Source organism: Antennarius striatus, chromosome 3 (assembly GCF_040054535.1).
Source record: "Antennarius striatus isolate MH-2024 chromosome 3, ASM4005453v1, whole genome shotgun sequence".
NCBI classification, from domain to species: domain Eukaryota; kingdom Metazoa; phylum Chordata; class Actinopteri; order Lophiiformes; family Antennariidae; genus Antennarius; species Antennarius striatus.
In genome coordinates this window covers 7829452-7845120 of record NC_090778.1, presented here as the reverse complement: position 1 = coordinate 7845120, position 15669 = coordinate 7829452, and the positions used below count along the sequence as shown (strand labels likewise).

At 45.2% G+C, this 15669-nt stretch overlaps 1 protein-coding gene and 1 pseudogene across 3 annotated transcripts in view; one reads left to right on the top strand and one right to left on the bottom strand.

Annotated features, from left to right (window-relative positions):
• The window catches only part of ddr2l (discoidin domain receptor family, member 2, like), a 49431-nt gene that overhangs the window by 10652 nt on the left and 23110 nt on the right, over positions 1-15669 (bottom strand). For all 3 annotated transcript variants that reach the window (XM_068309854.1, XM_068309858.1, XM_068309855.1), the window contains exons 2-8: positions 7112-7210; positions 6772-6874; positions 6385-6460; positions 5374-5526; positions 3707-3854; positions 3099-3204; positions 2826-3015 (exon numbers count right to left, since the gene is read on the bottom strand). In XM_068309854.1, coding sequence (XP_068165955.1) covers positions 2826-3015; positions 3099-3204; positions 3707-3854; positions 5374-5526; positions 6385-6460; positions 6772-6874; positions 7112-7172 — 837 coding nt within the window. In that variant the 5' untranslated portion in view covers positions 7173-7210. The remainder of the gene's footprint in view (positions 1-2825; positions 3016-3098; positions 3205-3706; positions 3855-5373; positions 5527-6384; positions 6461-6771; positions 6875-7111; positions 7211-15669) is intronic.
• On the top strand, positions 9575-12456 carry LOC137592153 (uncharacterized; annotated as a pseudogene).

Genomic DNA, 15669 nt, shown 5'->3' with positions numbered 1-15669 from the left:
TTTGCAAGATTAAAAGCAAAACAGAAAAACCTAAATCTAATCTAGTACATATTTATTCTCAGATCAGTATGATATTGTAGGCTTGATTTTCTTTTGAAAATTGTTAACTCCGTGCTCATGCAGATTGTTGGTCAACTCCTGGAGTGCGGACTGGGTGTGACTTAGGAGAGCCAAATCGTCTGCGAAGTCCAGGTCAGCTAGTCTTCCCCCTTCCCACTTGATCCCAACGTTTACCCCCGTGATGGACTTCCTCATCACAAAGTCAACAGCTATGATGAAGAGCAGAGGTGACAGAACGCAACCCTGTCTTACACCAATGAGAATGTCAAAATCATCAGTTGTGCCACTGTTGGTTTTGACACGACAAGTAGAGTCGTGGTACAATGACCTGAAGATTTTGATGTACTTGAGGGGTACACCATAAAGCTGGACGATCTGCCACAGTGATTCCTGGTGGATGCTGTCGAAGGCTTTCTTGAAATCAATATAGTTGATCATGAGTGGTATCTAAAGTTCTTGGCACTGCTTTATGATGTTTCGAAGACTAAGGATCTGTTCGGAGCAAGACCTTCCCTTCCTGAAGCCGGCTTGCTCTCCCCTCAAGATGTTATCCACTTCGTCTTTAAGGCGATGGAGCAGAACACAGCAGGATACCTTGCCGGGGATTGACAGCAGTGTAATGCCCCGCCAGTTATTTTGAGTCTGCGAGGTTTCCCTTCTTAGGCAGTGTGACAATGACCCCACGTCTCCAGTCGGCAGGAACCTCTTCAGTATGCCAAATCAGGTTGAACAGGTAGGTAAGGCTCTCCACAACAGCTTCTTGGCCATGCTTCAACAACTCGGCAGCTACCTCATCGAGTCCCGGTGCCTTGTTGTTCTTTAGGCCCTTGATTGCTCTGGCAACCTCAGTCTCGGATATCTTTTTCAATGTAATGTTTAGAGTTAGGGCTGGTGTATCGTGCTCGAAATTGAAGAGCATGGGAGGCATTGGTTGGTTGAGAACCTCCCTGAAGTGTTCCACCCATCTTGCTTCTTGCTCCTTGTCGCTTAGGAGTGTCCTGCCATCCTTGCTCCTGATTGGCATGCTAGAGCTGCTCCTGGAGTTGGTTAGTTTCCGCACAATCTTGTCTGGGTTGTCGTGTTGTTCTTCTGTGCTGCTTCCTGTGCCTCTCTTGCTTTCTCCTCTAGCCACTGTCTTTTGTCCTTCCTGCAACTCTTGTTCACTGTCCTGTCCAAGCACCTGTACTCTCCGTCTTCCATCCTCCAGCTCCGGAGCCTGCTCTTTTGTTCTCTTTTTATCTTGGCCACTTTCCTTGCATCAATCAACTTCCAGGTGTTGTCTGATATCCATCTTTCTTTGTTGTTACCCCTGATTCTGCCTATTACTGCTTCCGCAGTTTCAGCGATGGCACAACAGAACATGCTCCACTGTTCTTCAATGCAAGGTGTTGTGGTACCTCGAGCTTCTTACTCAACTCCTCACAGAAGCTCCCTGAGATGTTGTTATTCTTCAGCTTGTCCACTGCGTAAGGTCTCTTGGGCTGCACCTTTTTCACCTTCTTCAGCTTCAGCTTGATTTTACGCACCACGAAGAAGTGGTCTGAACCCACATCTGCACCTGTGTGAACGAACATCGAGCAATGACGAGTGCCACCTTGTGTTGACGCAGATGTAGTCCAGCTCATTCCGGGTCCTGCCACCAGGTGAAACCCAGGTCATTTTGTGGATCCGCTTGTGCTCAAAAAAGGTGATACCAATGCTGAGGCCATTGCTACTGGTTAGCATCAACAGTCTCTCCCCGTTGTTGTTCGTGGAACTTGCAGACCCATGTGGTCCAACTGTGGCATTAAGGCCCCTTCTGTCGCTATCCAGTTTTGCGTTGAAGTCTCCAATCAGCATCTTGATGTCATAACTGGGGATCTCCTCAAGCACGGTCTGGAGCTGGTTGTAGAAGGTGTCTTTATCTTCCTCTGAGGCAACTTCGGTTGGGGCATAGACTTGCACGATGGTTACTTTGATAAACACCTTGCTGTGATGATCTGTTCATTCTTCGGCTTCCATCCAACCAATGCTTGTGCCGCACTGCTGGAGAAGATGATGCCGACTCCATGGGAATGGTGGTCTTGCTTCCCAGAGTACAGAAACGTTGCTCCATCAACCATGAGGCGCCCCTGCCCTGTCCACCTCATTTCACTAACGCCTAAGATGTCTAGGCAATAGTCCCTCATATTCTTCAGCACCTGGTCCATGCAACCAGACTGGAACATTGTGCGCACATTCCAGGTGCCTACTCTGGTGTTGGTCTTGGTTCCGAGGATTGGGGTCATCAGGGGTCGGGCTTCCTGCTGGATTTCACCCGGCCCCGTCATAGATACATCCAAGGATGTGCCGTCTCTTCTTCACCGTGATTTACCAGAATGGCTTCCTCTCGTCATTTCTGTAACAGGTTTTTGTTTTACAGGGTGAGGTTTTTAACCTCACGCCCAACCCCCAACCTGGAGGACCAGTTGGATGCGGTTTAACATCGTACCCAGGACGTGAAGATTAGTAGACAGACATTTAAAACTATAGGATAACAGAGAGGGAGATGAGGTGAAAAGTTTTGTATCATGAGTAAGATTTGTGTGCACATGGTGTCTAAGATTCTGTTCACTGGAAAATTAATATGAATGTACACCAGTATGTAAAAAATTTATGGAATGCACAGAACGTTCTGTACAAACTGCAGTCATAGGCTCACTGATCAAAAATACAGTACTGAGTTCATGTTAGAAACATCTTTAAGCCTTGAACTATGATGACTTTAAATGAACAGCATTTCAAACCTTCATGGAGGTGAAGTTCCTCGGCCTGTCAAATACAAACTCCATCTCCACATATCCCTGAGTTCCCAGCGAGTCGTTCCTCCAGCCCAAATAGTCGTAGCCTGGCCACACATGGTACTGACGTGTCAGCAGGAAGTCATCCAGACCAATCACTCCATCTGTCAGCTGCCCCACCCCCCCCACCAGCCTCCTGTGGAGGGACCCAGCCATCAATCACAGCGTAACAGGAGATGACATGACAACACCGATTTGTGATGAATATGTATGACTGGCCTTCTCTCATGTGCTCCGTCATACGTGGAGTCGTTGAGGCTGGCGATGGGATAACCAGGAGGCATCATGAGCTGACCCTCTGGAGCACTGTAGGAAATCAGACCATCTGCAGGGGGGAAAGGACACATTCAAATGTCACTTGTGTGCATGGTTCTTGGCAGATGAACATAAAGGAACCATTTTCTGATTAATACAAGTGAGGCTTAAACCAAGACAGAGTCTATGTCCTGCTAGCTTTGGACTTCTCGTAGTCTGTGGACAGAAAAAAATAGAATTTTCCACATCTATACCTGCCAGTAAAAGATGAAGTAATCCCTTTTTATGTGATCATTTAAATTAAACGTCTTGTGGACAGACTGTGTGATTCAAATCTAACTGTAAACTGTAAAATTTTAGACATAAAATTTCAGTGGTTTAATAATATTGCACAATAGATTAAAATCCATTCTAGGATTTATACTGACATTTCAGAAAGAAGACTAAGGAGTTGGCGGGAGGAGTAAACATTTCTGAGAAGTGATTAAAGTGGAAATCTGCTGAATCAAACCCTTTAATGTAAGCAGAGCATCCACACGTTTACAGCGTGACTGTGTATTTCTCTGTCCTACCGTCCCATGGACAGCCGTACAGCTCCACCCTCATGCAGACAGTGGTGGACAGCTTAGTGACTGGGATCAGCCTAATGTAGCGGGTAATGATGGGAGGGTGAAGGTCATTGATGACTGAAGTGTAAGCGTTTTTGTTGCCCTCCACCACCTGGAACCAAGCACCACACATGAAACAATGAGACCATCAAACATCTGGCGGTTGTCTATACCATGTCTCAACAAAAGAAACACACCCAGAGACAATTGCATAAAATATACAGTATGTGTGAATGAACCCTCTGTTCTTTAGGTCTGACTCTCTGTGGGTGCGTTAAAATGCTGACAAATGTGTAGAAACAGTCAAAAGCAGATACCAGTCGAGTGAAATTTAGGGAAAATTATTTAGTTAAATCACAGTTTTCCTAAACTAAGGACAGTTACAAGTGAGTAAAAACCTGCGAATAGTTCATAATAATTATCCACATTGTGCCAGTGGTGAAGTACTTCCATTGCTTTAGCATCGCTTTAACATTGATTTAGTAATGTTTAAAGTCATACTAAAGAGCCTTAGTATGGCATATGAATAAAGTTTTAAAAGTGAAAATAATGGTTAAGCAGAAAGACTCATTTTAGACTAAAACATTGTGTATATAATAATTAATGTGTTTTTCACTTTAATCTTATTCATTTTAGTAGAATACAAAATATCATAATGACATATTAAATTATCCTTCAGTACTGTCCTTGAATAAATATATTTATTAACTTTTCACTACTGCCTGTACTCTACTTTTGCTCTTCCCATAATCCATAGATATTTAAACTTCTGAACAAATTCTATTTGTAGTCTTCCATGGAAAGATGATTTTAAGGTGTCTCTGAATTCACTCTCTAGACAGTAGACATCCAACAATCTAAATTATTCTAGGCTCCACAGAAGAGAGATGCTTTTGTTTTAGTTTATTGGAGATGTGAGAGGGAGACATCATCTTCAGATGAAAATTGAGACAGACAGACAGACAGACAGACAGACAGACAGACAGACAGACAGACAGACAGACAGACAGACAGACAGACAGACAGACAGACAGACAGACAGACAGACAGATAGATATACTTTAATAATCCCAAGGGAAATTCATTACAACAGTGAACGTAAAATCTACACAACTGACACAACACAGCGAGACTGTAATGTAAAATGCCTCTTTCCATGAGCTCTACTCTACTAAAAATCTCTCCTCAGAGGATAATTTCCAGGCTTAAAACAGAATAAAATAGAACTTTTTTTAATTCACTGGCTTGAGTGTGAGGGTGGGAGCTGTTCTTTCTAACAGGCTCAGACAAAAACATGACTTGGTGTTTAAATGTTGTCCTAATGGTGTTATTGAAGGACCTCAAAGGCCAGCAGGAAGCTGGTGTGTGTGTGTGTGTGTGTGTGTGTAAATGTAATTTCCTCTGGTCTAACTGTGAATGACCAGAAGCAGCTCAGTAAGGAAAAAATATCTCATTTACATTTCACTTCTTTCCTCTTTCTACCATTCAGTCCTCTATCGTTCCACTTTATCTCTCTGTCACATGTTTCCGCTCCATTTTCTGTTTTCCTGCCTCATACTTCCATTATTTCCCCATCTCCCTAAGCCTGTGTTCACCCGCAGCTCTTTGCAGTGAAAAATTTAATCGCTCACCGTGTTTCCCAGCCGGTTCCTCCAGGATTTCCACTGCATGCCATCCCGGCTGTAGTTAAGGCGATAAGCTCGGGCAAACTCATTCCCAGAGTTTCTGGCAAATCGTCCCTGAGTCCCGACCACTGTCAGGAAGGTAAGCTTGCCCAGATCCACCTGAACATCACAGCAAAAGCTTTTTGTCAAGTCATCTCATTAATCTTAATCAGCCACTGAAATTCCTCTACTGCTGTTTAGCACGTTCATGTAAGGTATCAATGTCCTCTGCTAAAGACACATAAACATCTGGCAAAAGTATGGCTGTTTTCTGGAACAGAATATCGTCATGTAATAGTGTGGTTTATGTGTACGTCTACCCAAAGGCTGAGTACTAAATTGTTGTCCATAAAATGTATTCCTAAAATGTTGCAGGTGGTCCATCATCAGTTAAGTTTAAGTATTTTTGCGACTGTTTAAGATTTTGGTACAACTCTTAATCCTGGTTAAGCCCCAACTACTCCCACAAAAGAAGCTCACAGTTTAAAAATGTTTTTTGATGCCCACCACTTGTCTGTCTTGGAAAACAGATGTACTGCTGTCTTTACAAATGTATCAGTCGACGTGTTCTCAGAGCAACACCCTACTGAAGTCCACAGACAGTCCCACAGATCAGAAAAATGTGCAAATCTCTGTGTTTAAGTCATTTTAAGTATAATGTTAGTTGCCAAGTTGAAATCCGAAGTATGGTTAAGTTTTACAGGCTTGAAGTTGAAACATGCACATTAATCTTCGTGAGTCTTTTCCTCCTGTTTCACTGACTGCAGGCTTGACCCCTTCACCTCCATTCATATCCTAACACAACCTCTTCTTCAAAGGAAATTGCACTTTCTGCAGAGGATGTTTTGCTTTCCAGATATCCTCTAACATGGATAACTGGGAATCCTCAAAGGTACTGAAACTATGTACCTGTCATCCCATTTGGGTACACTGTCTTAACATGTTTGGGATTTTTTAAAGCACTGCGCAGACACAGACCTGCAGGTACTGACTGTCTGAAGGCTCCAGCTGCCCCTCAGGACACCAGGCGCCATCCCCTTCCTCACGATTCAACCTGGAAACACACACAGCCTTCACAGATCCAGGAAATTTCTGAGCTGTTTCATGTCATATTTCAAGTCCTTTGTTCATTCTCTGACATGGTATTTTGGGTTTAATGTTGTGACATAAATTTCACCTCACAGGTGGTTTGAAACAGCAAAAAATGCCATAACGATTATATTTACAATTGTGTTACAATTTAATTCTGTTTGGTGGCATGATTCATAATGAAACCTCTAATAGCACACAGTCCTACAGAGTAAATATGAAACATAAGAAAAATTAAAAGACAGGCTTACATACATGACTTCAGGCTACACTGACCTGGCATACTGTGGTCCTGTAGTCTCATACCATTGGCTGGTTGCTGTGATGTCACCATCTTTAATACGGCCATCTTCCATACCCAAGGCATAGCGACAATGTGCTGGAAACACACATACAAACACAGAACTAACCCATTCAACTATTACGCTGTGTTTATCCTTTTTGTGCACAATGAAGATGTTGTTTTCTGACCTCCCTCCTTCAAATATCTGCTCGAGTCTTCAGACTTTCTTTATAGGCTTCAGACAGCCCAGTTAATGTCAATGGGATGCATTGTGTGTGTGTGTGTGTGTGTGTGTGTGTGTGTGTGTGTGTGTGTGTGTGTGTGTATTTATACCAGGGTCAACCTGTCCAAAGGCTGCTGTGGCTTGAAGGATCAGCAGCACGAAGAGGTGCATGATGTTCCACCTATCAAACCAGCACACGCGCTACATCTCTGAGAGAGAAATTGAGAGAGAGAGAGAGAGAGAGAGAGATTTTGATTTTGATTTTTAACATCACGTTTATTCATAAAAGTCAAATTACAACATAATCACGTTATTACAAAAGAATCACGTTGACACAAAATCTAAAATAGAATCATGTAAAGAAGATTTTCAATAGTACAGTGAGTTTTCAATAGTACAGTGAGTTTTGTTTGAACAAAGAAACATCTAACCTTTTAACAGAGTGAGAGATAGAGATAGAGAGAGAGAGAGAGAGAGAGATTTTGATTTTTAAAATCACATTTATTCATGAAGTTTGTATTACAAGATAGTTACGTTAACAATATCTAAGAGAGATTCACTCAAACATGAATAGAGAGAGATTTGATTTTTAACATCCGTTTATTCCTAAAAGTCAAATTACAACATAATCACATTGACACAAAATCCAAAAGAGAATCACATAAAGAAGATTTTCAATAGTACTGTGCGTTTTCTGAACAAAGAAACATCTAACCTTTTAACATTTATCAAACTAAAATAAACTGACAAAATTAAGAAAAAAACAGTTATCTGCTCTCCACAATCGTCTTTTCTACAATCATGTCTACCTTTTTCCTTAATTTTTTCAATCTATAAAACTCTTGGTCTGGCTCATGTACCTGGATAGCATAAGCTATCCTGGAGCTATAAGCTCCAGGAACATGTTGACGTCAGGAAAAATTTACTTTTGCCCTCGAACCTTTTGTGTCTTGCAGGATTTTTTTTTAATCTTTTGTGAATCATATTTTTCTGTTATGGCCTCTTTCAGACTGTTGTCATTTTCATTCTCAGAGCTACTTGTATCAGGAGGTGTCTCAGGGATTTCTTTAGCAATTTTCTGTGCTTCATTGATTCTTGTGTTATTGTTTTTTCTTTTAAGAGCTAACTTTAATAATTCCTCATCCATCACAATATCATCACCCTCCTCGTCCTTCTCCAGGAGAGACTTTACTATCCTGGCGGCTGTCTCACTGGCCCCTTCAGCCTTCACCAAATCACTCTGTCCATCCTTGTGCTGTTCTCTGTGTCCTGCGTGCTATTCTGTGGCTCCGGGTAAGCGGCTGGCGACTGTTAAACCATCCTAGTGGCTCCATGTTATTCTGAGGTTCCGGGTTAGCGGCCGGCAACTGTATAACGTTTGCGCTGTCACCTATGACCTCTGGGTTGATGCCCGGTGATTCCTCATGGGGTGTAGCTGGAATCTCACGAGGCTTCGATTGTGAAATCAGGTCTACAGTACTGAAAGACACCAGAGAGATTGCGGCCCCCGAAGCCTGGGCCACAGCACCGGATGCTGCTGCAGCTGCTTAAGTAACTGCAACTACCAGCTCTGCAGCATCCACCGCCGGCCCCTCTGCAAGAGATGTCCCTCCCATCCGCACTTGAAACATTTCATGCTCTCACTGGTGACATAAACCGTGTAGTCATAGTGATCAATTTTAAACGAGTGGCATTGCCAACCGGGAACATATTGATGGGACTCAGGAGCCGACCACGTCGCGACAGCTCCTTCTCCAGGAGCTTGCCGCTGAGGTATGGCTGTGTGTTCAATATGATCACCGTTTTAATCGGGCTAGCCAGGGGTTGTACGAGGATGAAGGTATTTTTAATCACCAACCCGCTCACAACCGCCTGGTACACTTTCTCAATTTCGTCAAGAAAAATTGCTACCCCTTTGTTCATTCAGGAGCCTGCTTTAACGCTGTCATAACCCACCAGCTCTCCCACCGCTAAACACACCTCTCCCACCGCTAAACACACCTCCCCCACCGGGCAGTTGGGGAGTAAACTTTATCCCATGCTGTCGTGTGAGCTTTGGCAGAGCGGCTTTCTCCTCCGTGGTAGCCCATCTCTGGGGTACCATAGTGCCTCTTAATCTCCACAAAGGTCTCACAAACAACGCAACTGCAAAGTAACCATCACTAACTGAGAGTGAAGATGCACGTATGCAAAAAAAGCAAAAACGACAACTGAATACACACGTCTATTTTTCTCACAAACTCCCAAAACGTTGCTGTGGTTAAATTATGGTACACAAAAACTTAAATACATAAAAAAAACAAAAAATAGAGTAGATGCGCAGAGTTGCTAAAACACACCTTCCTCTTCTCAGAGAGAAAGAGAGAGATTTTGATTTTTAAAATCACATTTATTCATGAAGTCGATATTACAAGATCGTTACGTTAACAACATCCAAGAGCGATTCACTCAAACATGAACACACAATTAAAAAAAACAACTATCATTAAATGTGGACAAAATATACTTGAATTAAACAAAACACTGACTGAACATGAGTTCCTCATTTAACACGGAACATAAAATACATTTGACATGCCGCCAAGACTACATCTGCAGCACCAATTCCAAACCGGCGAGAGAACAAGATTTCCCAACTCAGACAAGAGCTGAGGTTACTCAGGAGCCAGTTCAGAAAGGCAAGAGATGATGAGAAGGCAGCCTTGGCAGAACTGAGGGATGTGGTAAGGGGAAGGCTGTGCGCCCTTCGACGAGCAGAGTGGCACAGGAAGAGAGGCAAGGAAAGGGCCCATAAGCGCAGTGCCTTCATTGCAAATCCGTTTAGATTCACAAAGAAGCTGCTGGAAGAGAAACGAAGTGGTTAGCTCTCGTATCTGGAAGAGGACATCAACTGCCACATCAGGGACACCTACAGCGACGGTATGAGAGAACAAGATTGGCCACTGTGAAGCTCTGATATGCCCACCAGAACCCTGAACCCTGTTTAACATCAGTGAACCCACCCTGAAAGAAATGAAGGAGGTCATCTAATCTGCCCGAACAGCATCAACACCAGGCCCAAGTGGAGTGCCGTACAAGGTCTTCAAACAGTGTCTCCGTCTGTTGGAACGTCTTTGGAAGATCTTCAGAGTGATCTGGAAAAGAGGGAAGGTGCCTCAGCAATGGAAGTATGCAGAGGGAGTATGGATTCCCAAGGAGGAGAAGGCAAGTAACATCGAGCAATTTAGAACAATTTCCATCCTCAGCGTTGAGTGTAAGACCTTCAAGATCATTTCGAACCGCCTCATGGGATTTCTCCTGAAAAACACCTATATCGACACCTCTGTGCAGAAGGGAGGAGTCCCAGGAGTTTCAGGGTGTATTGAGCACACAGGCATGGTAACACAGCTGATCCGCGAGGTGCAAGAGAGCAAAGGAGATTTGTCAGTCCTGTGGCTGGACCTCGCCAATGCTTATGGATCAATTCCACATAAGTTGGTGGAGTTGTCCTTAAGCAGATATCACGTCCCAGAGAAGGTCCATAATCTCATCCTCGACTACTACAACAACTTTAGTCTGAGGGTGTCCTCTGGGTCTACAACATCAGTTTGGCACCTTCTGGAGAAAGGCATCATCACAGGCTGCACAATCTCTGTATCCCTGTTTGCTCTGGCCATGAACATGCTGGTAAAGTCTGTGGAAGTGGAGTGCAGAGGCCCTTTGTCCCGATCTGGCACCCGGCAACCCCCTATTAGAGCATTCATGGATGATCTCACGGTAACCACAACATCAGTGCCCAGATGCAGATGGCTCCTCCAAGGCCTGGACCGACTCATCAGCTGGACAAGAATGAAGTTCAAGCCTGCTACGTCCAGGTCCTTAGTCTTGAGGAAAGGAAAGGTTGCCGACCGCTTCCGCTTCAGTTTGGGAGACACCACAATTCCATGTGTCAGAAAAGCCAGTGAAGAGCCTGGGCAAGCTCTTCACCAGCGATCTAAAGGATACCGCCGCTCGTCAGTCTACCAGCGATAACCTAAACACGTGGCTCTCAGCTGTGGACAAGTCGGGACTTCCTGGGAAGTTCAAGGCCTGGATCTATCAGCATGGCATCCTGCCACGTCTCCTCTGGCTGCTGTTGATCTATGAATTCCCCATGACCACCGTGGAGGGTTTTGAGAGAAGGATCAGCTCGTCCCTGCGCAGGTTGCTGGGCCTGCCATGGAGCCTGAGCAGCATTGCGCTGTTTGGGCACAACACCAAGCTGCAGCTTCCCCTCAGCAGTTTGGCAGAGGAGTTCAAGGTTTCCTGAGCCAAGGAAGTCCTGCTCTACAGAGATTCTGCTGACGGAAAGGTGACTTCAGCAGGTGTGGAGGTCAAAACGGGAAGGAAGTGGCGTGCCCAGGATACAGTAGAGCGGGCAGAGGCAAGGCACCCTGGTTGGGACTGTGGTCACAGGTTTGGCTGGACTGGGCAGCAACCCGAAGCCTTGCTACAGCAGAGACACGGGAAAGGAGAGATGAAGGCTCATTCAGGACGAAGTTCGTGCCGAAGTGGAGGAGGCTCGCCTCAGCAAAGCAGTGGGCATGAGCAAGCAGGGGGCCTGGACCAAGTGGTAGCACATAGCTGACCGCAAGATCACCTGGACCAAACTGGACCATCCCACTTAAACTTCTTGGTCCAGTTAGTCTATGATGTCCTCCCAAGCCCTGCTAACATGTTCACCTGGGGACTGACCGAGGCACCCGTGTGCCAGCTCTGCCAGAGAAGAGGATCATTGGAACACATCCTCAGCTGTTGTCCAAAGGCCTTGGGAGATGGCAGGTATCGTTGGCGCCATGACCAGGTCCTACGGGCAATAGCAGACACCATCTACACTGGCATTAACACCAGTAGGCGGCAATACCCAACCAGGAGTACAATTGCCTTTGTCCGAGCAGGGGAGAAACCTCAACCCTCCAAGAAGGAGGGCTGCTCACAACATCAAGGGACTGGCAGCTCCTGATTGACCTAGGGAAGCAGTTGCGATTTCCAGACATCATTGCAACTACGACCCTCTGGCCGGACATCATGCTGTGGTCCGGAGCCAGCAAGCAGGTGGTGCTCCTTGAGCTAACGGTTCCCTGGGAGGACAGATTGGAGGGAGCTCAGGAGAGGAAGCGAGAAAAGTATTCCAATCTTGTGGCAGAGTGCTGGAGGAGTGGTGGAAGGCCCGCTGTGAGTCTATTGAAGTGGGCTGCAGGGGTTTTGCAGGCAAGTCCTTACATCGGGTCCTGGGGCTCCTTGGGATTTGTGGACTGCACAGGCGAAGAGCCATTAAAAACATATTGGAAGCATCGGAGAAGGCTTCACGTTGGCTCTGGTTGAGGAGGGGGGATGCGTGGCGTAGTGGGCTACCTGGACACAAGTCGGGGGACTGATCGCCCCGGCTGGGTCGCCCAGAGGAGGGTGTCTGATTCAGACCCGAAACACCCAATGAGGCTGGGAGAATCACTGATGATGTGTCCAGGTTGCCCCAAGAGGTGTACAATAGAACTGACACACCATAGGTTTATAAAAGCGGCTAAATCATTCATAGCTCTGAAATAGTTAAAATCGATTCTGATTCTTGTTTGACACATTCTTTTTAAAATGGCTTCTGCACTGCAGTCAGACGAACCTTTGATCTTTTCCTTCGTGCTTAGATAAATCTCCATCTTTGCTTGGCCCAGAAGAAAGTTTAGAATCTGCCAATCCTTTTTTTGATTCTTCCTGCATTTTAAACCTATAATGTACTGTATATCTGTCTGTCAAAAACAAGACCGAATGAGAGAAAGATTCCCTCTAAAAACAATATAGTTTCCTTGTGAGAACAGAACAGACACTTTTCCTATATATTTGGATTCAAAACTGCAATAAAACTGTTGACGGCTACAGCGCCATTTAAATCCTCCATTGGTGATCTCCAACCCTCTTTGTTCACGGCTGCTTGAAGAAAAACTCCCAAGAAGGGTTTACATTCGCCGTCAGCCCAAGGTGAACCCTCCAGTGTGTGTCAACCCTATGTTTAAGTTTATCATTATTTAGAACCTTCACCATCAATTTATACAAGTTTTTTCAATTACTGTCACTGAGGCTGATCGAGCCTGACACAGAGTTGCTACAGCAAAGAGACAAACTCTCTACAGGGAAAGGGTCAGTATGAATCGGGTCTGATAGGCCTCTACAATAAGAATTTATAAAAGTCAGTTGCTGTGGGGTGAGATGGCTCTTCCAGCTCTTTAGCAGTCTTCTGATGAGTCTCACTGAGGTCACACCCACAGTACAGGATAGAGCAGCAGTGCCATCCAGGGCGGGTCCACAAATCTCCACCACATGTCCAAACGTGGAGATTTTAGCTGTGTTTTTGACTCCACTGATGTTCCTGCAAAAGTTATTACACTGAAAAGTCCTCCTTTGATAACAGGTTCCTTTAAAAACCAATAGAGGGATTTAGAATCCTGTGGTCTCTTCTTGGACAAAAATCCTCAGACTCCAAAAACACTCTGCTAAAAACATGGAAGATCTCCCAGTCTTTCGTTTTTCAGGTCCATTAAGAACAGTGATCGATTGAGTCCCAGACCCCAGCACTGGGCCAAGATAACGTTCTGAGGGACCCAATGATGGCAGTCCCAAATAAAGCCAAAATCACCGTTTGGATTTGTTTTAACATTAGTGGAGTTTCAACGCAGGACAGTTGGTGTCACAAAACTGATGCAACCAAGTTGTTTATAATTAAAACTTGACCTCTAAAAGACAGTTCTGATAAAATCCATTTCCAGTTTTTTAGCCGTTCCTAATTTTCCCAGTTTTATTTTCATAATAGCCTGGTTTACCAGATACACTCCAAGGTATTTTAACCTGTTTGTTTTCCACTGGGGTCTATCCGGTGTCATGATCACTCCATTCCTGCAGTCTGCTCCACAGTTTCCACTATCCCACCTCCCAGCCTGACCACACCTCCTGCTGATCACCCACACCTACAGCCCATCTGCAATTAGTCCGGTATTTAAACCCACGTCTCACACTCAGTCTCCGCCAGATTGTAATCGACCCATGTCTTACTCTCCAGCGTGCTACTCCGGATTGCCTGCCTGATCACGACCCATTTCGTCCCTGGACTCTGCCTCTCGTCTGCCTCCCAGCCAACCTACCCGCCCTTCGTCCACGGATTCTGCCTTGTCTCTCTGTGCCGGTAAACCTGACCCTCACCTGTCCAACGACTCTGCCTCCTGTTACAGCCCCGGTAAATTGACTAGCCTTCCGTCCCTTGACCTCGTCTCCTTCCTGATCCCTTTCTCTGGAGTGATCCATTGTGTCTCCAGCGTGCTCCGCTGGCCTATCGGTTACCTGCCTGCCTGCAGCCTGGGAGACCCAGGTTCGACTCCCACTCCGCCCGGCCTGAAAATAAACACTGTTGAACTTAACTCCTGTCTTGCCTCTTTGTGCTGCACTTGGGTCCTGTTTGTACCCCGTGACATCCGGGAGTTTGATTTCGTCCAGCCCACCATAACGGCCTTGCTCTTTGGGCAGTTGACTTAAGTGGAGGAGATCTCACTAAAAAGCGGGACAGTGCATTCCAAAGAGCTTATATCATGCCGGTTTTTGATTGCAACAATAATATCATCAGCATATGCAGACATTTTGAAAGTACAAGAAGAACTGGATAATTAACACCAGAGAGACTTTTACTCAGCTGGTTTAAAAAAGGTTCTAGTGCCGGAGAGTAGAGCATCCCTGAGAGGGGACAGCCTTGTCTCACGCCCCTTTGGCCCTTAAAAGGACTACTCAAGCCACCTTCAATCTTAACAAAATTCTCAATGTCTCCATACAGGGTCTGAATCTTGGTAATAAAGTTAGAGCTGAAACCGAGTATGCCACAAGTAAGAGTGCTCAACTCTATCAAAAGCCTTTTCCTGGTCTATAGAAATAAGACCAAGTCTTGTGCCCAATGAACCTGAGAGGTCTAAAACATTACAAATTAAATGTACGTTATCTGTGATTAGCCTGCCTGGTATGCAGTAAATATGGTCAACATGAAAAACCTGCTCCATCACTTTTCTTAGTCTGTTGGTCAAGACCTTGGAGAGGAGTTTATAATTTGCGCAGAGGAGGGACACCCGTTTCTGATATCTTGCAAGTTTCCTTTTTTTGGCAGGAGTGTGAGGACCGCCCTCCAACAGCTCAGGGGCAGCTGACTTGTCGTCATGCTTTCCCTGAGCACGGAGAGCAGGTCCTCACCAATCACCTGCCAGAATTCTTTGGGCTCAATGGGCAGGCCATCAAGGCCTGGAGACTTACCAAGTTTCATCCCCTGCAGGGCTTTAGACAGCTCATGCAGGGAGATGTCAGCATCTAGGTGGTGGTTTTGTTCCGCCGACACCTTCGGCAGACCAGGTGGAAAGGATGACAATATTTCAGGCTTCTTAGAGTATTCAGAGTGACACAACTCTTCATATTAACCCGCTGTGTATGTACGGATTTTTGCACTGTCCTCAGCACCGTTCCCTCCGTAGATTGTAGAGACTGAATTATCTTTCGCTGCCCGTTTTTTCTTTCCAACCCAAAGAAGAAACGAGTGGGAGCATCCATCATAGTGACGTTGTTAAACTTGCTGTGTACCATGGCGCCCCTTGCAGACACGCTCAGCTCATCAGCTAAAGAACGTTTTTGG